Genomic DNA, 24,453 nt, shown 5'->3' on the forward strand with positions numbered 1-24,453 from the left:
GAACTATTTAACCTCAGCAGACTCAATGGATTGTGAAGAGGTGCTGAATCTGGAGTGGTCAAAACCTTTTAGGCACACCTGGAGCAGCCATTTGGCATAATTATCAAGGCACCACTTGGTATGTGCACATTGCTTAATCAAAGGACTTCAGTTCCAATTCCAGCTCCCCAGGGACAGCAGGTGATGGCTCAAGTGGCTGGATTCCTGCCACCATGGGGAGACCTGGATTGAGTTTCTGGCTCTGGCTCTGGCCTGGCCCAGCCCTGGCTGTTGTGGGCATTTAGGCAGTGAGTCAGCCATGGGACATCTGTCTCTCTGCCCTTCAAATAAATAATAACAACAAAAAAATCTTTATCAGTGGTTGCTGGGGTGGGACAGGAAAGAGGGCTCCCCAAGGCGCATGTGGAGGCAATGGATTTATTTATGTTTCCTACCTTTATTTTGGTGGTTTTGTGGGTGCATATTATATCTCGTTATAAAATTGTACACTTAAAATATGCACAATTCACTGTATGTCAACTACATTTCAATAAAGTCAATTTTACAAAACATTTATGGCAAGAACTGATCTAGTTCTTATTTCTATTGTTAAGCTACAAGTTTCGATATCCTCTCATACATTTCCAAAAACTGAAGTCTGTCAGCCCCCAACCAAAGACGACTATTCAGAACTTTGCAACAGGTTTTTATTTTTGCTTTACATCTATTACAGTGTTTGAAACCTAAAGAAATACATTTTCTCTTCAAATTTGGATGTGTATATAAATATCATTTGTCTGGACTCAGCACACTCAATGCCACGGTTTCTTGGCCTATGTCTGCTCTGAAATCATCAAGCTTTGTCTCTCTACCCAGGGGCCCTGAGAACATGGAAAATAGCCAGTTTATAGTTCTTAGAAAAATAAAAGCAAATGAATTCAGAAAGAAAGAAAAGGATTTATCTTCCTAGGGTCCTTAGCAGGAAACCCAAGCTGTTCTTGGGAAATATCCAGTCTGTTAGGTAGTTGGGACCTCACACCCCTTCCCTTAAAAGCTTAAAGGAGTTCTCACAAAAGCTGGCTAAAAAAAGCCAGTACACAAATCCATGGCCTAAGGTTCGGTATAGGTGCGGACTCCTGGAAGATGTCCTCTGAAGGCAACAGGCCCCAGCCAGTCTGAGGATTCTGAGCTCTGACTTCTTTCCTGGCTCCCAGGGCATGACATATAGTTCTCTCCTATGAAACCCAAGGACTCAAACTGGACCGACTAGGAGAGCAGATTAGCATTTGGCAGAGGGGTTCGGATATGAGCTAATGTGGAGACCCTGGATCAGGCAGGCCAGAAGCAGCTGGGTACGCCCTAACCCGCTGAAGACACAGTACACAACCCTTTTTCCCTTAGGTTGCTCTGGACCCAAAATTTAACACTGCCTCTCCTAACTCATAGCCAGTTTTGCTCCTGCACATAGCCCAAGACCGAAGTTTAACGGCCTCTCAGAGGAAAAGAAACAGCTTCAATTCACAGATTAGGTTGGTTTTGACCTCAAATTCTTCCCTTGCCATGGTCTTTATTTGGGAGTGGGTCTAGAGGATGGACAATGGGATAATTCAATCACTCATCAAAGCCCTGGCTAAGGAACAGCTAGTACCCACCACGTGGATGACTACAGGGCCAAATTCTCAGCCTGCTGGCTTAACAAACGGAACCTAAAAACACAGAAAAAAATGCTGGACAAGGTTGGTCGAGAAAGTACAAACCTAAATGGCTGAGGAAGAAACCTACTCTGAGCAACCTGTGTCTCACACTCACTGCCAGGTAGTACTGCCGAAAAATGTGGTCGCTGGTCATGAGCACCTCCTGTGGTTTGAGTCTTGTGCCCTTCCCCACCTGCCAGGAAACAGATACACATACTTCTGAGGATCCCAGCTAGTCTAACCTTCTTCCTGGTCCAGGGATGTCTGCAGGGACCCACAGAAACTGATCCCTGCCTTCAACTGAGAACCCAGAATCAGTCTACAAGATGAATCCACTGAGAAATAACCAAGATGATGGATACCAAGCTGCACCGAGTCTAGGGGAGAAGAGATGAAGCCTGAACAAGAGCTGCGGCCTTCAGAGAGGGGCCCGTGGGGTGAGGAGGTTAGTATTGCGAGGCTTTCCTCTTCTCTACTAGCTTGCTAGAAAAAGCTTTGCTACAAACAGCAGGTAGACATGAGAAAATAGAAATAGAGCTGAACCCACTAGATGGTTTTCATTTTAACTGGTTTGGCTTGAGAGGAATACAGTCTTCTTCCTTCCCTCAAATAGATGCAACAGCAGTTAGAATCTGTGTAGGGATTCTGGAAAGCAGGTTCCAGGGCAAAGAGAGTCAGTGTGGTAGAGCTAAGGATTCTAGGTAAGGGGGAATATCCCAAAGGTCCCAGAAAGCTGAGGTCATCAACATATCTCCTTGGAACGGTCATTTGTGCCCACTGACCCAAGTAACCAGCTGGCCACCTGAGGGTGAAATCCATGTGGTTTTACCAAAAGACTGCAGCTAACATCAAAGCCAGGCAGTCACTCAGTGGGAATAGCTGGGAAACGAAGGTATGTCTCTGGGACCAGAAACCCTGTTGGGACTCAAGAAGATGCCTATAGGGGCTGGCAATAAATAGCTGGCACTGTTCAAGAGTACTAGAAAATGTTAGCTAAGAAAAAGGCCTGCTATCCTCTTCAGCAATGCCTAGATACTGCTACCCCTTCAGAAATCTTAAGTGAATAAATGGGCCACAGGCCAAGAAATGAGGATTCTCAAAACATGCCTTGACCTGGGCTATTCCCTGCAGCAGGTCAGCAAGCCCCTGTCCTGGCAGTAAGCACTCAGAAACCCATCACAAAGCTTTCAACCCAGGACCTGGTTCCAGAAGGGAGCTGCTCATGAAGATTGGCTCTTCTTAAGATGGCCAAAGGAGAGGAGGAGACACAAAAGATGAACTCACTGTGGGCTGCAGGAACTTCATCTGTGGACCGAAAGCGGTTTGAGGAAGATAACAGGGAAACATGCTCTAGAGAAGACCCAAAGAGAAGCTCCTAAAGGCCGCCCTTCTCCAATGAGAAATATGTCCCCACACTGTGCCATCAGTAGCATTTATCCTTTGAAGCCCTTAGAGAAAACGTGCTTTAAGCAGCAGCCAGGTGACTAACAGTCTTCCAGGTACAGGACCCAGATCTGAAGTCAAAGTGTATCTTGGAGGAGCAGTTGGTAAGACAGGATGTATGTTTCACACTAAGAATTAAATGTCAGGAACTTAACTGTTGCCTGAAATGTACAAGGTAGACACTTCCAAGTTGCTCTTCCTTTTGGGCAAGGATGATGTGGGGACAGGGGTGCTTTTATTTGAACTGTAGAATAATTCTGTAGTGGATCAGTAGGTCAAGTGCGAAAGCTCCTGCCCCTTGGTTTCCTGGAAGATTGGGGGTTGGCAGTCCCCCCCACTAATGAATGGCACCTGATTCACCAAGGCAGCACGATTTGGTGGGATTTTTCACTGGCAATTGCCCGCCCCAAACCACCTTTACCCAGAAAATGGCTTGGACTGAAACCTCAACACTAGGAAGAGAGGGCAAATTCAAGACCAAAGCCCTTGAAACTTGAGATCTTATCTAAGCATAGGGGGATGGGTTTCACCTGAGCTCAAGGGAGTGCACAGGAGCGGGAGCAAGAATGACACTGTTTCTGGGGGAAAGAAAAGTACAGCCTGGGACAGGACACCCCTGACTGATCACACCGGGGAGGTGGCACAGACTATGCCTTTAGCCCCTAACAGGTCTACACTTAGCTCACAACTTCCTCTACCCCACACCCCAACAGCTTGGCTGTAATATCACTCCACTACCTTTACTCAAAAAGAAAGGCATTTAGATTCTAATTATCATGAGGAAGGGAAAACCCAAACCAGATGCAAGGATCCCATACAGGAAAAATACCAAAAGCTCTCAAAGTTATTCTGGCTGCTGGGTTTCTGTGATAATAGGAGAGGCAGCCATGCAGGATAATGTATGTGGACAACAGCCTTTGAGATTGGATTTGGGAAAGCAGACGGCTCTCTGGCAGGATGGGGACTAGAGTGATAGACTTCATGAGGCCCTGAGGCCACCTCGCTCCCTACAGGTACAATCAGACCCAGCTGACTTGCTTTATAAAGTTCCAGAGCTGAGGGTTGGTCCCAGGTGGCAGCCCAGAATCCAGGCAGAGAGGAAAAAGACCAAGCTCAGGCCTCCTGAGTGAGGGAGCTTCCACATCCCTTGTTGGTCTTCCTCACAGTGTCCTAATTACAGAAATTATAGACAGCTCTTCCTTTTGAGACCAATTAAGATTGACCTACCTAATATATAGAATATAAAAAAATACAGAACTTTTTGACATTCTCTCCTTTGGAAGTAAAATATACATGATCCAACTATGGAAGAGGAAGAAGGAAGGCCAAAGGCAGGGATCCCTGACTATCCCAATACATGACACTCTCACTCCAACCTCCTCTCTGCAACTTGTAGGTCACCAGAGCAGGCCCTTCTCCTCAGGAGAAGGAGGGACTGCAGCCCCCTGTCTTGAGCTCAGGAGAAAATACAGCCACCTCGGAGGTTCATTCTCCTCCGAGGGGAATTTTCAAGTAAACATATGAAGTTGGGTCGCACCATTTGGAAGGTGGATAGGAAACATGGGATCAGTAGCTACACATGGGGAAGCCCCGACTAAAGGCCTGTGCTCCTCCACTCCCTCCATGGGGACAGGGACCCCAGGAGAGCGAGGGGGATCTCCCAAACTAAAGAGGTCTGGGCAAAGGGTCAGAGGGAGGGGGAGGCCTCTGTCTCATGGTGGCCTCCCCATCAACCTCTAGTCCCAGAAATTGCTGGCAGCTGGGATTCCTAAAATGAGGAACTCATGGCTCTTGGGAAGAGCAATCTTAATACAAGAAAAAATGTGCAAAAGAAAAAAATTAAATAACTCAATCCAAGCATACAAGATTAATATTCCGTCTGAGCAAGAACACTTTGTTTGGATTTCTCCCCTCCCCCGCCCTCCCACCTCCCACCTCTGGAATATTCCATCTGCTCAAGTACCCAAGATAAGAGTTACACAATCAGGGCAGACGACTGGGAAGGATGAAGGAAGATAAAAGGGAAGGAAGTCACCATTAAAGAAAAAAAGAAAAAACAAAAATAAAAAAAGGTGCAAATTGATTACCTCAGTCCTCCTTTGTCTACCCCTGGGCTCCTGGGTTAAAGACATGTGTGCAGCCAAAATATAGTGTAAGGAAGAAAACCCAACACGTCCCCTTCTTGTCACAAAACCCAAATGTGAGCCTCAGATGGTTCTGTGTGTCCAGAGGGTGTTCCCTCCAGGGAAGGGGCGGAGCAGGTCGAGAGCACAGTCTCCAGGACAGCAGAGGTGTGTGGTGGCTGAAGGTGGGGGGCTGGCTCCCTGCCCACCAGAGGGCTGCTCTTCTGCTGATTGGTGATGCTCCCCAGCCCTTCCCCTCCCCGGAGGCAGACATTATAGCTGGAAGCCCTCCATGGGGGCCTCAGGCTGCTGGAAGATGAACTGCTGTTGCGTTTCATCCACTTGGGGAGCCAGGCTGCTATCATCGTCTTCTACGCCGAAATAGTGCTCAATGAGGTCGAAGGCCTTCTGGTAGATCTCTTGGTTCTCATGGCTCTGGAGAAACTCAATTTTATCCAAGCCTATGGTGACAAAAAGGGGAGAGAGTGCAGTGTGAGTGCTTTCCTACAGGTCCCTGAGGCATTTCCTGTTTTTCCTTCCTTGAGGTATGTTAGTATTTACAAACACAAGTAACATAACCAGATCACTCTTTTTGACCTGAAAAAGGACAGCCAACATCTCTTACCCAAGCTACAGAACCCCCAAAGAGATCAAAATGTCAATTACAAATGAGAAATTCTAGTCCTGATTCTGCTTTAAACAAGCTACATGAGCCAGCAAATTGTAAGCTTCTCATGAAATGAGTGATGAGTCAGTCAGTCTAGCACTCTTATAGGAACTCATTCCTCCCATCCCTCCTGATCCTGATCAGTTCTGGGTTTTATTCTTTGTATCTGTACTACAGCTACTTACCAGGTAGAACATAACTGAAAGGGAACTGATTGTTCCTCAGAGGGAAAAGGAATGGGTGGGATGAAACCCTGGATTCAAAAGACAACCCCAAATCCAAATCTCAGCTCTACCCTTGCTACTTACAGGCCAGCTATTCCCATGGAACACTCGAAACCCTGTGGATGGTAGAATTTGGCTAGAGATGGGTTCTTCACTAATTTTAGAGACACAGACAAAAGTCTCACGGAAACTAGAGATGCTTCCCACATTCCTTGCACACACACCACCTCACATACTGTTCCGGAGGCCTGAAGTCCCAAGGCTTGAAATACGCAAGGCATAGGTGAGGCTGAAGAAAGGGCACATACCATAGGCTTCCTCAATGAGACCACAGTAGGGATTGACCCCTGAGCCGCTGCGTTTGCCCTCCTGCTCTCCAAGCCGTAGGATGTTCTCCAGTCCATTGAGGGCCACTTGCACAATCTTTGAATCCATCACAGTCAGCAAGTCACACAGAGGTTTGATGCAGCCCAATGAGACCAGATATCTAGGGGCCAGAAACCACATAAGTTATAATTTAATATAGGGTAAGTGCCTTGGCCTATGGGTCCCCTTATACATGTCAACACTTCCAGCAATCAATTCTCACTGAGACTTGATAAACAACTATGCACTGCCTATCCCAATCTCTCCACTGCCTATCCCAATCTCTCCATCTTCTCTGCTGGTCCAGTTTATCTCACATGTGGAAACTACCAGATTCTTCTTCCTTGTTGCTAAGGTCACCACAGCTGTAACATTACCACTCTGAACACAGCATTTCCCTGTTTAAAAGTTTTCACGGGCTTCCCATTTCCCTGAAGTCCAAGTCCTGTGGTACAACAGACTTTCTACAATGTGGCTTTTACCTCTTTTTCTGGCTCTGCTTCCCACTGTTCCCTTCTAAGAACACTTATTCTAGGCAAACCTGTAAAGGTCTCCAGGTTTCTCATTCTTGTACCTTTACTTCTGTTAGTCTCATCTAAAAGGCCTTTTGCAGTCCTCTACTTATCCTTCAATGCTTTACTCATTTAATCCTTTGTATATAAGGTTTTATATACTACTGTTAGCAGGCTACAGGCAGAAGAGACACTTATCTAACTATCTACTGCTCCTACTAAGGCTCAGAGAATGGAAACTAAAAGTTCACACACATAAAACAGCTTGCTATTTACTTCTCTCAGGTGTCATTCACAAAAGTGATTTCCCAAAGAAACTGCTTTGAGACACAGCAAAGTTCCCCTTCCTTTGTAAGGCTAATTGAGAATCACAACGATTTCAGTTCTCTAGAGGATAGGGAGATGGACCCTTGCATCATAGATTTCTGTGCTCCAGGAAGGAAATAAGGTACAACAAATCATAGACTAAAGGAATCTATTCCAGAATCCAGTGTTGCTATACAGCTTAACCATTACTAAGAGGTAGACTTATCCCAGCAAAAGCAGTTTGGAAGTCATATTTAAACTAGGAGCAAAAGACGGCATATCTCATTCAAGACAATGGGAAAGGAATGTCGTAGGGGCCGATGCTGTGATACAGTGGGTTAAACAGCCACCTGCAGCAGCAACATCCCATTATGGGCGCCGGTTGGAGTCCTGGCTGTTCCATGTCTGATCCAGCTCTCTGTTAGTTCACCCAGGAGAGCAGCGGAAGATGGCCCAAGTAGCTGGACCTCTACAACCACGTGGGAAACCCAAATGAAGCTCTTAGTTCCTGGCTTTGGTCTGGCCCAGCCCTGGTTATTACCACTATTTGGGGATTGATCCAGCAGATGGGAATCTCTCTCTTTCAAATAAATAAATATATCTTTAAAGATAAAATTAAAAAAAAAGAATGTGATACCTGATCTGCTCAGGGGTTCCTCCTGATGTGGCATTGGTGATGGCCCAGGCAGCCTCTTTTCTTGTTCGGAACTCTGCTTTCTGAAGGATTTCAATCAACACAGGGAAGATATTTGCATCTATGACAGCCTGAGAGAGATTGGGGGCAGGAGATGGAGGAAGAAAGTTACTTCAGGAGAAAGCTAATTCAGCCACAAAATCAGCTGAGACTCACGTATCCTTCCCTCTACTTGGGGCTCTCCTTGATTGTTCCCACAAGTAACAGGCTATAGAGAAACCCAACTTTGGCTACAGAGAATCTCAGAACACACTAGTAGCACACACTAACCCCAATTTTTAAGGAGAAACATATTCTTTCTGGAAAATGTCTCACAACCTCCCATGTTTCCATGCTTGCCCATATCCCTCAACTTCTCTGCCTATTCTACCTGTATTTGAGCCCTATTGCCAGCAGTAATATTTGAAATGGTCCAGCAAGCTTCCTTCCGGATTGACTCCTTGGGGCTGCTCAGTAGGTGGAGGAGGCAAGGAAGGGCTGAACAGTTGAGAATGACCTAGAACACCAAAAGCACAGGAAACAAAAAGTTAGATAAATTGGACTAAGTCAAAACCGAAAACAAGTGTATCAAGATACCTGGCTCTTACATCCATTTGGGAAATATAACATCTCTCTCTAAAGAATTCCTACAACAAAAGAAGAAAAAAAATCCTCCCCCAAAGAACTCAACTGAAAAATGAGCAAGTGGGGAGGGCATTTGGTACAGTACTTAAGACACTACTTAGGACACCAACATCCATTATCGGGCTACCTGAGTTTGAGTCCCAGCTATACTCCCAATCCAGCACACCCACACCGTGGGAGACAGTGGTGATGGTTCAAATATTTGGGTCCCCACCACCCACATAGGAAACCTGGATTGATTTCCTGGCTCCTGGCTTTGACCTGGCCCAGTCCTGGCTATTGTGGCTATTTAGGGAGTGAACTAGAGAATGAAAATCTCTCTCTTTTCCTTTTTCCAATTTTCAAATAAAGTAATTAAAAAGAAAAAGAACAAAGCAATTAAATACAAATTTTCCCAAAAGAAGATATATAGAAGAGCTATACACATGGTCAATAAGCACACAAGAAGATGCTCACTATTACTAGTCATTAGGAAAATGCAAATCAAAACCTTAGTGGGGTATCTTCACATCAAATAGGACAGCTAATTTAAAAAACAAAAACTAGAAAATTACAAAAGTTATGAGGATATGGAGAAACTGTATTCTGGTACATTACTGTAAGTGTCTGATGTGCAATACAATATGGTGGTCACTCAAAAAAATTAAGCATTAAATTACTATATTACTCAGTAATTCCACTTTTGGGTATATTCCCACAAGAAGTCAAAGCAGGGACTTGAGTAAATATTTGTAAACTAATGTAGCATTATTCACAATAGATAAGAGGAACAACTCAGTGACTACTAAGGATAAATAAAATTGTGTTGAAAAGATAAAAAAAAAAAGTTCTAAAGGGGGCCAGTGGGGCCAGTGTTAGTGGTTAAGACACTGCATCTCATATTGGAGTGCAAGGGTTTGACACCCGACTCTAGCTCCTGACTCGTTTCCTGTTCCTATAAACGCTGGGGGCAGTGGTAATGGCAAGTGATTTATCATGGGGTCCTGTCCCCAAATGGGAGACTTGGGGTGAGCTCCCAAATGGGAGACTGGGGGTGAGCTCCCAAATATTTCTCTGACTACCTGTCTCTGTGCTTCTCTCTGCCTAAAAAAAAAAAGTTCTGTAGCTGGGTGATAGTGATGCTCAAATAATAATCTTCCTGGGATCCAAACCCATGTACTTTGATATGCAGGGTGTTAACCTCTGTATCAAATGTTCATCCCTGAATAACTATTTTTATGTACTTAATGCCAATGACCTATACACTTTGATGTTCAAGCACACACACATAAAAATGACCAAGAAAATGAGACTGTGGGCTTCAGTAAGACTGCTCACCAGGTCAAGTTCCCACAGAACTGTCGACTGCTCAAGATTCAAAAGAATACCCAGATCTCTAGCCTTTGAGCAGAACTTTGACAAGAGGGCTTAACAACATAAGGTAATACCAATGGAATCCTAAAGGTGTAGAAAGCAAGGGTGGGGCTGCACAGCTTTCACTCCTCAGCGGGAACATGACGAACTCTGTACCACTTAACAGTCACGGGTAGTAAGTGTAGTTTTCTTCCAATTCATAGAAGACAAGGAGGAAGCAAGTTGCCTGTGATCACACAGACAGGGGCAGAGCTAAAATAGTTTTACTCAATCCCATGCTTTCTCTTGGACCATGCTTCCTTCCATCAGGACTAGAGCCCTTGGCAGGGAAGGGTGTTGTCGGAAGGCAGCTCCTACGCCCTCCTCCTCCTTACCTGGGTCTGGATGTCATCCCCAGTGACAATGTTACCCACAGCTCTCAAGGCAGGTGAAGCCACTTTGTGATCATTGTGCCTACAGAGAAGGAAGATCTTATCAGTGGGTGGTTCACACACCACATCCAGTCCTAGTGACAACCAGGGCTGAAGTGCCCTCATGACTCCAACCTTTGGGCAGGACAGCAAAGAGCTGCTGCAGCTCCTTAGCACAAGCTCGGAGGTGCCTACACACTCTGTGCCCTCTAATGGAGTCTACTCACATCAGAAGCTCCACCAATCTCCGGCAGACTCCAGAGTCTATGACGGCCTGGATCTTCTCATTGGGGCCATCAGACAGGTAAGAGAGGGCCCAGCAGGCATCTGCCAGTAAGTCTGAGTCACTGCTGAAGAGTAGGCGAGACAGCACAGGCAGACAAGGGGAGACCTGTGGAAAGCAGAGAAGGACTCACGGGGGAAGGACACTAACCCTCCCCAACAAGTAATTCTACACTCTGTGCATTTTTACCACAATTAGGCCTTCAGGCCTACCTGTTTACTTTACCATTCAGGAATACAAGGTATGCTTCAACAACTGCTTCTTCTTTCAGTTTCCCAAGATTTGAGATTTAGTCTAAGGGGTGTCCCCGAAGAATTCAAAACTCCCTATGAAGGAATCTGCTATAACTTGTGGCCTGGGAGGTTCTCTCACCTTTGCAAACTCTGGGGGTGGATTTTTCCCTCGGCAGAGGTTTGACAGAGCCCAGACTGCATTCCGTGTCATTGTCAGTCGTGTGGACTTGGTAAGGAGTCTGAAGGAAAACACAGAAGCCAGATCCTGAACCTGATGCCCTGGCAAATAGGGCTACTGCCAACGAACCCCAGGAGCAAATCCAATCAGGCCCCTGAGACTCCAGCAGCTTATTCATTTCTACCTGTAGACCCAAGCTAACAGAGCAAGTCTGGGTCAGGAGACTGACATCTGCAGAGAGGATTCAGACTAACTGTGGTAGTTAATATCATGGACAACGCGGCAAAACAGACAGCTAGACCTGAGTAAGGTGGCAAAGCTTTTAACGTAGGACATATTGTCCCCCTAGCTCTGGCCAAAATTGTAAACAAGGAAAGGTGTTCTCTTTGGAAACAAAAGCTGAAAGTCCAGTGGCAGAGTTTTAGCTATGCTTTGCAGAATTTAGTCTTTAACCCTTTCTGTGAAGGGTTCAGGAAATGATAGAGGTAGCCTAGAAGATTGTAGCTTATCAAGAACAGTTCAGGTCTGGCGCTGTGGCGCAGGGGGTTAACACCCTAGCCTGAAGCGCCAGCATCCCATATGGGTGCTGGTTCAAGACCCGGCTACTCCACTTCCCATCCAGCTCTCTGCTGTGGCTTGGGAAAGCAGTGGAGGATGGCCCAAGTCCTTGGGCCCCTGCACCCATGTGGGAGACCCAGAAGAAGCTCCTGGTTCCGAATTGGCACAGCTCCGGCTGTCGCAGCCAATTGGGGAGTGAACCAATGGATGGAAGACCTTTCTTTCTCTGCCTCTCCTCTCTCTATATAACTTTGCCTTTCAAATAAATAAAGCTAAAAACAAACAAACAAAAACCAGTTCATACATTTTTAGTTAAACGTAGCTGGGGGAAGGGATGGAGGGCTCCAGATGATTCTTTACAGGGTCTTTAACTTATGATTTGTAACAAAGCTATCCAACATGCCTACACAAAACCCCGTAGGAAATGAATGTACTCTACAGAACAGGCTAGGTCTTTCTAGACTAGTCTTCCTTTCTCCCTTGGCTCAAAAAGGAGGCTGATATGACCAACATGAGGACCTAAAGTGCCTTGAAATGAAGAACAAGGTTCCCCTTGGCACAGATCTGAGATGCAATCTTTCTTACTCAAAAAGATACCTAGTTTTTACTTCAGCAATTGGAAAGTACTTTTAGACTTTGTATTTGTCATCTTAAGGGATCAAGTAAGCTATCCCCAAATGACCTGCCACATGGCCGTCCTACAGGTGCCCCAGGTACAAAATGACTGTAATTACTCACGTTAATAAAGGATTCAGGATGGAACAGTTCAAGACGTAATCCCGGCAAACAGAGCTGTCTCCAGCTATGTTTCCCAGTGCCCAGACAGCCTGAAAAGGAAGTGATGAAGCAATCCCTCAGCGCCTGTGGCTTCCATAAGTATTTTATAGACAACCACAGAGTGAGTCCCCATCAGGCTGCCATGTCAAGGCTCAAATCACACGAACCAAGCTCAGGTAACCTCCCTGCTGAAGTCCTTACTGAGCATTTGCTCTTCAAGGACCTCTATGCTCAGAGTCCCTGGTTCAGTGAGGAAGGCGGCTGCCAGCTGTATGACAGACTGAGAAGCCAAAGAGCTCCCCGTTCCCATCCACTCAGACAGAGTTCAGTAAATTGCACTCTTGAAGCTGCCTTGGACCAACTCGTAAATGTAGTAATTTCGACTCGCAACTTCTATACAATCACCAAGAATCCAGTGAGAGAAATGCAAGTTGTATTTTATTGCTATAATCTTTGGGAAATGGTAGTGCAGTGTCTTTCCCGCCCTACTTCTGACACGTAATGCACGTGTGTAGTTTTTCCCATACCAACAACCAATTCTCAGACACTGACTGCTTGTTCAATACTTTAATTTAAATGTGACCCTCACTCCCGAGGTTGAAGCAGATCCCATAGATTAAGGACCCACAGATCACTCCCACGTAACCTGTGCCTCCACTTCAGACACCAATCACAAGTCCCAGAGACTACCTAAACTTTTAACTGACTAGAAAGAAATTTGGGGATTCTTACAGAGAACTCAGAAAACACTACTTGTATGTGGAACAGCCAAATGAAAGAGACACATTAGACAAGGTATAAAGTGAGGAGGGTAGTGTACAGCTTCCATGTTATCTGTCACCTTCCCAGTACATCAATGCGCTCATTAACCCAGAGGCTCTCACCTTCAATAGTTTATAACCCAATCTCCAGATCCCTCCTCTTCCTTGGGAGGCAGTCAGGAGTTCCCACATTCTATGTTTGTATTTTTCTGGTGACCAACCACTGAAAGGCTACCGAGGTTCCCCAAACTGAGTCACTTTGTTAATACAGACTCAGATGTGTTCTAAAAGGGCTCTATAAATAGCAAAAGACATTCCTGTAACTCAGAAAATTCCAATGTTTTTAAGAGCACTGTGTCAAGACTGGGACTAAAACCAAATGTTGGTATTATACTGCAGCTACCATCAAGAATCAAGCCAAGGGGAAGGCGCTGTAGGTTAAGTCTCTGCCTGTGGCACCAGCATCTCATGAATGCAGGTTAAGTCCTAGCTGTTTCACTTCCTATCTAGCTCCCTGCTAATGGCCTGGGAAACCAGTGGAAGATGGCCCAAGTGTTTGGGACCCTGCACCCATGCAGGAGTCCTGGAAGAAGTTTCTGGCTCCTGGCTTCTGATTGGCCCAGCTCTGCCACCGTGGCCACTTGGGGAGTGAATCAGTGGATGGAAGACAGTTCTGTCTATAACTCTGCCTCTCAAATAAATAAATAAATCCTTAAAAAGAAGAACTAAGCCAAATCAGTATTACCTGTTCTTGTACATCCTCAAAGTCCGAGTTAAGCAGCTCTATGAAAATGGGGACGGCCCCTGCTTCAATGACAATTTTGGTTTGCTGGGAGGTTCCAGAGGCAATGTTTGTCAGAGCCCAGGCAGCTTCAAACTGAAAGGTAGATTAAGTCACCATTGAGAGATCATTCCACAGTGTGCAGCCATGTTTACTAGCTGGCTCAGAACAGTAAGCCTCTTGCCCATGAAAAACAAAACAAAACAACAAAACACATAAGCTTTTCCTCTCCCTTCTTTTAAATGGTGAGAAGAGGCAGTGATATGACAACGGGAAGGTGGAATGGTGCTTCCGTGGTCAAATTTTGTACTGTAACAGCATCCCCGGGATCCCCATCATGTCATTTATTTATTTCCTGAGCGTCACAGCCACCTATGAGAAGACTTGGAAGTAGATTAGAGTCTCTGATTTGTAATGGAATGGTGTGTTTGCAATATTCTTATCTTCCTTTGAGTTTTCAAAAAAAAATTGACAGATAACCTTCCATATATAAAAACTGACAGATAACCTTCCATATAAGAATTTGGTGTATGGTAGGAAAAATACCTCTTGCCTACTATATGACACAGTCCTCCAAAGAAATGACAATTAATCTTCCTTAGAAGGGAACCGGTGTCATTCACCCCTTGGGCTATCCTCTCTCCCTTACCATTCTTTATCAGTAAGGGAAAGGAAAACATAACTCAATATATATACTGACGGCGGAATTGTTAAATCTAGCCAATCGGGGCCAGCACTGTGGTGTAGTGGACTAAGCATCTGCCTGCAGCACCAGCATTCCATATGGGCACTGGTTCTAGTCCCTGCTGCTCCTCTTCCGTTCTCCAGCTCTCTGCTATGGTCTAGGAAAGCAGTAGCAGATGGCCTAATGGTTTGGGCCTCTGCACCTGCTTGGGAGACCTGGAAAAAGCTCCTGGCTTTGGATTGGCCCAGTTCCAGACGTTGTGGTCATTTGGGCAGTGAACCAGCAGATGGAAGACCTTTCTTTTTGTCTCTCCCTCTGTCTGTAACTCTACCTATCAAGAAAATAAATAAAAATATTTTTAAAAAATCTAGCCAATTAACAAATGCATTACTCTACATAGTTATTATTGAGAATGTTTTAAGGAAGAGATTTTGTTCTCTTCTTTATATCTTTATAATGTCAAGATCTCTGAGGCAACTGATGCCTTACTTGAAATGTTTCCTCATCTGACTTTTCTATCTCCTGAGAGATATATCTGCAGAAATACCCCATTCCAATTTCTTGGAAAAGGGCTTTATTTGGGAACTCTTTCCCTTGGGGCCTCACCTGTAATGTACAATTTTCATTCCTCTTCAGAAACTCCACAAACCGATCCACTACCCCTGGAGTGTTGATAACTTCATCTATTGGAGGACTAGGCTCTACAAGAGGGAGATGGAAGGAGATAAAAACTGAAGAGAGGCTTTGGTACATCTATTCACTTGTATCAGCTCACGCTTCTTTCTAGACACTTCTAACAAGCATTATAAACATACCCAAACTCCCTTCTGTTCAGGTGGTTTATCAATACCTGCTCAGTTTCTCTTTAAGGATTCATTTATATGAAAGACAAAGAGATTAAAAAAAGACTTTCCATTCATGAGGGCTAGGACTTTTGGTATGGTTTACTATAGCCTCAGGAGCTAGAACTGTGGTATGTGGCAGTTGTTCTATAAAAATTTGGTGTATGGTGGGAAAAACACCTCTTGCCTACTATATGACACAGTCCTCCAAAGAAACGACAATTAATCTTCCTTAGAAGAGAAATATGTAAACCAGTGTCATTCAACCCTTGGGCTATCCTCTCTCCCTTACCATTCTTTGTTTATCAGTAAGGGAAAGGAAAACATAACTCAATTAGGACTGGATTTACCCTTAAGTAGTCCAACTATATCATACAGTTCAAAGATGAATAGGTAGGGGGTGGCTGTTGTGATGGAGTGTGTTAAGCTCCTATGTGGGATGCCCTCATCCCACTTTAAAGTTTTGGCATTGAGTCTTGCCTCAGTTTCCAATCCAGCTTCCTGCTAATGAGCTTGCAAGGTAGCAGATGACGGCCCAAGCAGTTGAGTTCCTGCCACCCATGTAGGAGACCCACATAGAGTTCCTGGCTCCAGGCTTCAGTCTAGCCCAGCTTTAGTTGTTTTGGGAATTTGGGGAATGAACCAGTAGATGGAAGATCTGTCTATCCTTGTTTATCACTCTGCCTCTCAAATAAATAAATACATAAACCTCAAAAAAAAAAAAAAAAAAAAAAAAAAAAAAAAAAGTAGGATTTGATCACAGAATTGAGGGAGATGCTGCACAGATATTTGGGAGCCAAAGAAGTAAGAGAGAAAATCCAGTATAAAGGTGAAAACATGGGGCCAGTGTTGTGGCAAAGCAAATCAAGGCGCTGCCTGCAATGCCACTGTCCCATTTTGGTGTACTGGTTCAAGTCCCAGCCATTCTGCATCCAATCCAGGTTCCTCCTAATGTGGCTGAAAAGGCAACAGAAGAAGGTCCAAGTGCCTGGGCCCCTTCCACCCACATGGGAGACCCAGATGGAGTTCCTGGCTTCTGGCTTCAGCCTGGCCCAGCCTTGGCTCTTGCAGCTGTTGGAGCAAACCCAAAGATAGAAGAAAAACTTTGTCAGTCGGTTTGCCTTTCAAATAAACACATGAATAAAGGTGAGACAATCACCCAAGGCCAATAGGGTTAAAGCTGAATGAGTGAGAGCTAGAGCAGCTGATTAGGTGAGTGAAAAGAGACAAGCGGTTTTATAAATCACACAGGGTCTCGATGAGAAGGACCAGGCTTTGTACCTTTGGAGAGCAGTTTCCGGAATTTCTGTGTGGTTGCTAACTGCAGGTCAGAATCATCAGAAAAGAGCATTTCCACCATCTCTCTTGTGATTACACTCTCCTAGAACATAAAACAAGTTTAGGCCTTCCCAATCCAACACTAGAGCCAGATGCTAACACATAATCCTGCTTTCTAAGACTGGAGCTCAACAGAAGGGCATGAGAGGCTCAGGAGAAGCAGTTTGCTTAAAGCTGAAGCAGGCTGCATCAAGTTTGAATATTTGTTCAAGTTGGAAAGGGATTCCTAATCTTTCAGGCAACTGATGGGTTCCCTTAAATGGTTTTCTCAGGTACTTCAATCAGATTCAGAATCCTTATTGATTCCCTGCCATGACAGAAGGGCTCACAGAAGAATCCGCCAGTTACTGGCAAAGCTACCAGGCGATGTGAAGTACTCAATCTATGCTCTGCAGGAGCAGGTATGTCCCAGGCCTGCCTCAATCACACGTGAGGGCCTTACCCCAGTGGTAGAGCTCACATAGGAGTCCATGAGGAGACTATCAAACATGGCAGCTTCTTCATTAATCAGCTCCACATTTCTCCGCTTAAAAAGCTGTAAATAAAGTGAAGAGACAGTATTAAGACTATTCATTGAGACCAAGAAACCAAGAACAACCCAATGCTAAATTATGGCATAATGATAAGGAAATGATAAGCTTTACATTATGACATGGAAAGATTTTTAAGGGTTTTACTTCAACAGTAAATCTAACTGCTCACATTTTTTAAAAGGCCATTTTTAAAGCGGGTTAAGTTGCTGCCTGTAGCACCAGCATCCCATATGGGCCCTGGTTCGAGTCTTGGTTATTCCACTTCCAATCCAGCTCCCTGTTTTGTTGTTGTTGTTGTTGTTGTTGTTTTTTCCTTTGACAGGCAGAATGGACAGTGAGAGAGAAAGACAGAGAGAAAGGTCTTCCTTTGCCGTTGGTTCACCCTCCAATGGCCGCCGCGGCTGGCGCGCTGCAGCCGGCGCACCACGCTGATCCGATGGCAGGAGCCAGGAGCCAGGTGCTTTTCCTGGTCTCCCATGGGGTGCAGGGCCCTAGCACCTGGGCCATCCTCCACTGCACTCCCGGGCCACAGCAGAGAGCTGGCCTGGAAGAGGGGCAACCGGGACAGAATCCGGAGCACTGACTGGGGCTAGAATCCAGTGTGCCGGCGCCGCAAGGTGGAGGATTAGCCTAGTGAACCGCAGCCGGCCTCAATTCAGCTCCCTGTTAATGCTCGCGGGAAAGCAGCAGAAGATGGCCAAGTTCTTGGATCTCTGAACCCATGTGGGAGACCCAGATGAAGCTCTAGCTCCTGGCTTCAGTCTAGCCCAGCCCTGGTCATTGCAGCCATCTGGGGAATGAACCAATGGATGGAAGACTTCTCTGTCTCTCCTTCTCTCTCTCTGTAACTCTGCCTTTAATACAAACAAATAAATCTTTAAAAAAAAAAAGTTATTTTTGTAATTAGAAATAGAAACTTCAAAGATTTCTTGCCCTTTGTATAAAAGATTCTGGGTTTAAAAAGCTTTTAAGAAAAGGAATATTGGTAGGCCAAGAGAGTGGGCAAAAGTAAGTTAGGTGACTAAATCTAGGTAAGCAGGGCACCACTTTGGTGAAAGGAAGTACAGCTAGGGAGGCATTAGCATGACCTGCACTGAGGGATGCTACTCACAAGGACAGGACTCAATAAAGTAGAAGCAAAGCAGCCCAGAATGGGCTCGTAAAGGGCTAGATTTGGAGCTGGGCCTTGAAGGCCAGACTTAACACTAACTGTAATGTGAAGAATAAAAAAATGTACCAGCAGTTTGAATTAGATTGTTATATTCAAGAAATAAATGACATCTTAGTTGGTCTAAATTACAGAGGGGATAAGGAAGGATTAGTCCTTCCTTTTTTAAGCTTTCAATTTTTTTTTAAAAAAGATTTCTGTATTTATTTGAAAGGCGGAGTTACAGCGGGGGGGGGGGGGAGGTCTTCTATCCACGAGTTCACTCCCTAGATGGTTGCAACAGCTGGAGCTGTACTAACGCAAAGGCAGGAGTCAGGAGCTTCCTCCAGATCTCCCACATGGGTGCAAGTCCCCAAAGATTTGGGCTATCTCCCACTGCTTTCCCAGACCACAGCAGAGCTGGATTGGAAGTAGAGCAGGGACTTGAACGGGCGCCCACATGGGATGCTGGCACTGCAGGTGGTGGCCTTACCTGATACTTCACAGTGCTGGCAACTCAATATTTTTTAACAAAAAAGGAATCTGTATGATTGGCTCACAAGGTAACCAAACTAGTCAAGAGAAAGGTGTACTGTAAGGTAGAAGGCATCCATAGAGGCTGAATCATTTCTCTGAAGAGTACATTAAAGAAAACTTTGTTAAACCTACTTGTTGCTCTCGCTTCTGCTTCCGCAGCTGAATGCCCTCCTCCTCTCTTCTTCGCCTCATTTCCTCAGGGTTTAGGGCATTGTTCTTATAGCTCTTCATTCGATAATTATCTTTCCCTGGGCTCGCCATGGTCTCTAGAAGAAGGAAAGATGAAAAATACACTGTCAAAGACTCTCAAGAGGAAAACACTTTTCTTTATCATTGGTTTTCTGTCTCCACCCATTCACCCTCTCCCTACCTTCCTCCAGGGGGACCACAGCTTCTTAAAGAAGCATAATATCTCAGTAACTACACCTGGGACAGGCATTGTAGTGCAGCAGGCCAGACTGCCACTTGAGGCACACACAGCCCACAGAACAGTAACGGCTTGAGTCCCAGTATCACTTCTCAAGACACTTTCTTTTCTTTTCTTTTTTTTTTTTTTTTCTTTAAGATTTATTTATTTGAAAGGCAGTTATAGAGAGAAGTAGAGACAGAGAGAGGTCTTCCATCCTGCTGGTTCACTCCCCAAACAGCTGCAATGGCTAGATCTGAGCTGATCTGAATCCAGGAGCTAGGAGCTTCTTCCATGTGTCCCATTTGGGTGCAAGGGCCCAAGGACTTGGGCCATCCTCTGCTGCTTTTCCAGGCACATTAGCAGAGAGCTGGATAGGAAGTGGAGCAGCTGGGTCTTAAACTGGCACCTATATGGGATGCCAGCACTGCAGGTTGAAACCTTAACCCACTGTGCCACCCATCAAGACACTTTCAATCCAGTTCCCTGTTAATGCATTCTAGGAGGCAGCAAATGATGGCTCCAGTACTCAGATCCCTGCCACCCACATAGGAGAAGGATGGACTTTAGGTTCCTGGCTTCAGCCTGGCCAAGTTGCAGCTATTGTGGACATTTGGGAAGTGAACCAGTACATGGAACATCATCCTCTCTACTTCAAATAAATAATCTTTTTTTTTTTAAATTATACCTGACACCTCTAGTGCTGCACCTATACCAACACACACTGTCTCATTTAATCACATATGCTTGTTAAATAAGTGCTATTACAGCAATTAGCTTAAGCATGGTAGTTAAACGTATAGGCTAGAGTGAGACTCACTGAGAAGACACCTGCACAACCAGCTTTTACTATGCCCTTATTATCCATTATAATAGTGCTTATTAGGCAACTAGTAGTAATAATAAGCAATGCTAAGTGTCTTTGACTTTATATATGTATTATGTTAGATGTTGAGCTAAGTAATACAGTAACTACATTAAGTTGATTACACTCCCCCTTCCCTCCACCTGGCCAGATGTGACCCAACCCTGACCCAGGTCCAGGAATGTAAAAGGGAGGTATAAAGCTTGAGCTAGCAACCAGCCCCTACCCTGGAGTCGGTGGCAGGTGTCTCGGGACTTATCAGAAGTGTCAACTTGATCTATAGCATTCCCCTAAAGCCTGCTTGGACATGATAATAAAAGCTCTGTAAGAATTGGGCTCGGGGCTTCTCGGGGGGCCTCCTCTCCTGGAGGCACTGAGAGGCCCGGGTTCGAACTCGTAATAAAAACGACCCTGCTTATTGGCTTCAACTTCAGTCTCTGGTGGTGTGATTTTCGGGGGACCACGGACTGCGGGCATAACATCACCTATCCTGGTTCCTAATACTTGTTAGCTGTGATACCCTTAACAAGTTGCTCTAACCCCTAAGCATCAAAAGGACTTAAAAGTTCTAACTTGTTAGAGTTGTTACAGGGTGAACACCTCTTATGTGAAATGCTTGAGAACAGAGCAGTGTGTCAGATTTTAGCATATATGTACATACATAATGAGTTATCTTGGGGTTGGGATCCAAATTTAAATATGAAATATACTGTGTCTCATATACACCTTGCACACATAGTCTGAAGGTAATTTTACATAGTATTTTTAGTGTGTCTGCATTTTGATTGTGATCCATCACATGAAGTCAGGTGTGGAATTTTCTACTTCTGTCATGTTGGTGCTCAAAATTTCAGATTTTGGAGCATTTGAGGTTTTGAATTTTCAGATTAGGGAATGCTCAAGCTGTAGAAGGATTAAATAGGATAATAAATATGAAGTATTTCTTAGAACAATAGTTGGTACATGGTAAATGCTATTAAGTTGAAATCAACCCTGTTGCACAAGACAGAGAAGTTACATGGCTTGTCCAATAAACTCAGATATACTTAACCTACCCAGGTTTAATATATCTTACTATAACCAATTCTGTGGACTATCATGTATCTTTCTTTAATGATCCATATGCCATTAATATCTTAAATTTTTAAAACTTTACAATTTACTACATAAATAGGATAAAACAAAAAGATGAAACATATACAAATTACCAAGCAAAATATTTCAAAGGTCTTTCAAATGTTCATGGAAAATGTTATGAAAAATATATGGATTTCAGGTTTTTCTGACACCAAAATAAACTTATTTTAAATTTCATTTTACATAAACCTTTTAAAAGATATTCACTTATTTTCATCCACTTGAAAGGAAGAGTGATGGGGAGAGAGGGAAACAGAGAAACAGAACTCTTCCATCTGTGATTCACTCTCCAAGCACCTGCAACAGCCACAGCTGGGCCAGGCCAAAGCCATGGGTAAGTCTTCCACCCAAGTGGCAGGGTCCAAGCACGTGAGCAATTGTCTGCCAGCTCTCAGCATGCAATAGCAGGAAACTGGAGCAGAAGTAGTGTAGATAGGATTGGAACCAGCACTTTAATGGGAGATGCAAGTATACCAGGAGGCAGGTTAATAACTCTTGCAGGCCCACTTCGTAGCCTAACAGGTTAAGCCACCGCCTACAATGCCTAATCCCATAGGGGCATCGGTTGAGTCCGGGCTGCTCTGCTTCTAATCCAGCTCCCTGCTAATGTGCCTGGAAAAGCCCTAGAAGATGGCCTAAGTCCTTGGGCCCTTGCACCCACGTGGGAGACCTGGAAGAATCTCCTGGCTTCAGCCTGGCCCAGCCCCAGCTGTTATAGTCACTGGGGAATGAATCAGCAGATGGAAGATCTCTCTATCTCCTTCTACCCCATGACACTGTCTTTCAATAAAATAATTATTTTTCTTCAAATAAAATAAATCTTTAGAAATAGTAATAACCCACATGAGCCAAAAAACCCATTTCCCATGAACTTTTTGTGGCATTCTTATACAATACACATCTGTAAACCTATCATTGAATCTAAAAATTGAAGTATCACTGACATACCTTAATACAGTTGTAGATTTTTCTCCTATCCCAGGCTTCCTAATCCCTACCTGAACTCAAACCAAAACAAAGCTGCTAAACTGATGTCACCTTTGCTTTTACAACTATTAATCACACACATATATATTTCTACATATTGTATTTGACTGCATTTATTCTGAGGTTTCCAAGATTCACCCACTTCTACATGTAGCTGTAGCTCATTCCTTTTTCCCGTGTTTATTTTACTGTGTGAACACATAATTTATCCATTTTTCTACTGATCTTTCCTCCCAAATTTTTCCTATTACAAACCTATGCAGAAGTTATTGAGGACTCGATGCTAGTAAAAGTTCTGAGAAATTCTGATTTTTGCTCAAAAGCTAAAATCTTATAAAAAAAATACTGACTCGCCAGCGCAGCGGCTCAATAGGCTAATCCTCTACCTAGCAGCAGCGGCAGACTGGGTTCTAGTCCCAGTCAGGGCGCCGGATTCTGTCCTGGTTGCTCCTCTTCCAGGCCAGCTCTCTGTTGTGGCCCGGGAAGGCAGAGGAGGATGGCCCAAGTGCTTGGGCCCTGCACCCCATGGGAGACCAGGAGAAGCACCTGGCTCCAGCCTTCGGATCAGCGCGGTGCACCGGCCGCAGCGCGCCAGCCGTGGTGGCCACTGGAAGGTGAACTAACAGCAAAAGGAAGACCTTTCTCTCCGTCTCTCTCTCTCACTATCCACTCTGCCTGTCAAAAACAAAAAACCAAAAACCAAAAAACAAAAACTGACTCATTTCATGCATTTCAAGGAAATGTCTGCAGCGGGGTGTGTGTGTGTGTGTAGCGTGCACGTGCAGGGCAGAAGGTTAAGTGCAGTGGTTAAATTCCATTTAAGATGCCTATACATCAGAATACCTGGGCTCAAGTCCTGGTTCTGCTTTTGATTCTAGTATATGCATACCCTATAGGTAGCAGGTGATGGTTCAAGTACTTGGGTCCTTGTCACCGAAGTTGGGAGACCTGTATTGAGCTCCAGGCTCCTGGTTTCACCTGGCCCAAAAATGGTTGCAGCATGCATTTGGGTTAAGTAAAACAATAGACGGAAGGAAGATCTCTCTGTCTCTCTGCCTTTAAAAAAAAAACAAAAAAAACAAAACTTGAAAATCTGAGATAATCTTAAAAAGCAGCCAGAGAAAGACCTATATATATGAAAGATTAAAAAAAAGCCTTACTTTTCAGAAACTATACAAAATAGAAAGCAATAAATTAACCTACTTAATTTACTAAGAAAAAAGTATCTCTAAAACTAGACTTGTATTCCCAATGAAAATATTTCAAATATCAAAGGGTCCTATGTTGTAGCACAGTGGGTTAAGTCACTGCTTACGATGCCAGCACCCTATATCAGAGCACTGATTCAAGTCTCAGCTGCCCTACTTTTTAAAATTGATTATCTTGAAAGAGTTGAGAGAGAGTGAGAGTGAGAGTGAGAGTGAGAGTGAGAGTGAGAGTGAGAGAGTGAGAGAGAGAGAGAATCTTCTACATGCTGGTCCACTCCCTAGATGGCTGCCAACAGCCACTGCTGGTGCAGGCTGAAGCCAGGAGCCAGGAGCTTCTTCCAGGTCTCCGATGTGGAAGCAGATGCCCATTCACTTGGGCCATGCTCCACTGTTTTCCCAGGTGCATTAGCAGAGAGCTGAATTGAAGTGGAGCAGCTGGGACATAAATCAGTACACATATGGGATGCTGGTACTGCAGACAGTGGCTAAGCCCACTTCACCACAGTGCCGGCCTTCTTAGCAGCTTCACTTCCAAGCCAGCTCCCTGGTAATGCACCTGGGAAAGTAGCAGAGGATGGTTCAAGTGCCTGGGCTCCTGTCACCCACATGAGCGACTTGGCTGCAGTTCCAGGCATAGTCAAGCCTGTTGTGGATATTTAGGGAGTGAACCAGTGGATGGAAGATCTGTCTGTCTCTCCCTCTCTCTGTTACTCCGCCTTGCAAATTAAATCTTTCACTCTCCAAATGGTTGCAATGACCAGGTCTGGGTCAGGCTAAAGCCAGGTACTAGAGACTTGGATCA

General features: G+C 44.7%; 1 protein-coding gene across 8 annotated transcripts in view; it reads right to left on the reverse strand.

Moving 5' to 3' along the window:
- Positions 1-669: 669 nt before the first annotated feature.
- Positions 670-24,453, reverse strand: part of KPNA6 (karyopherin subunit alpha 6) — a 56,031-nt gene continuing 32,247 nt past the window's right edge. For 4 of the 8 annotated variants that reach the window (XM_008273776.5, XM_008273777.5, XM_089301089.1 and 1 more), the window contains 13 exons: positions 19,181-19,314; positions 17,274-17,366; positions 16,775-16,874; positions 15,258-15,352; positions 13,931-14,062; positions 12,386-12,474; positions 11,051-11,150; positions 10,623-10,786; positions 10,360-10,438; positions 8,379-8,504; positions 7,952-8,079; positions 6,439-6,617; positions 670-5,700 (listed from right to left, as the gene is read on the reverse strand). In XM_008273776.5, the coding sequence (XP_008271998.1) occupies positions 5,513-5,700; positions 6,439-6,617; positions 7,952-8,079; positions 8,379-8,504; positions 10,360-10,438; positions 10,623-10,786; positions 11,051-11,150; positions 12,386-12,474; positions 13,931-14,062; positions 15,258-15,352; positions 16,775-16,874; positions 17,274-17,366; positions 19,181-19,314 (1,607 nt within the window). In that variant the 3' untranslated portion in view covers positions 670-5,512. Of the gene's footprint in view, positions 5,701-6,438; positions 6,618-7,951; positions 8,080-8,378; positions 8,505-10,359; positions 10,439-10,622; positions 10,787-11,050; positions 11,151-12,385; positions 12,475-13,930; positions 14,063-15,257; positions 15,353-16,774; positions 16,875-17,273; positions 17,367-19,180; positions 19,315-23,286; positions 23,500-24,453 lie in introns of all 8 variants that reach the window. The other 4 variants (XM_070078842.2, XM_089301091.1, XM_070078841.2 and 1 more) reach the window with 2 other exon arrangements.

The sequence above is a fragment of the Oryctolagus cuniculus genome, chromosome 7, assembly GCF_051225735.1.
Source record: "Oryctolagus cuniculus isolate XC-2025 breed Fujian yellow rabbit chromosome 7, ASM5122573v1, whole genome shotgun sequence".
NCBI lineage: Eukaryota > Metazoa > Chordata > Mammalia > Lagomorpha > Leporidae > Oryctolagus > Oryctolagus cuniculus.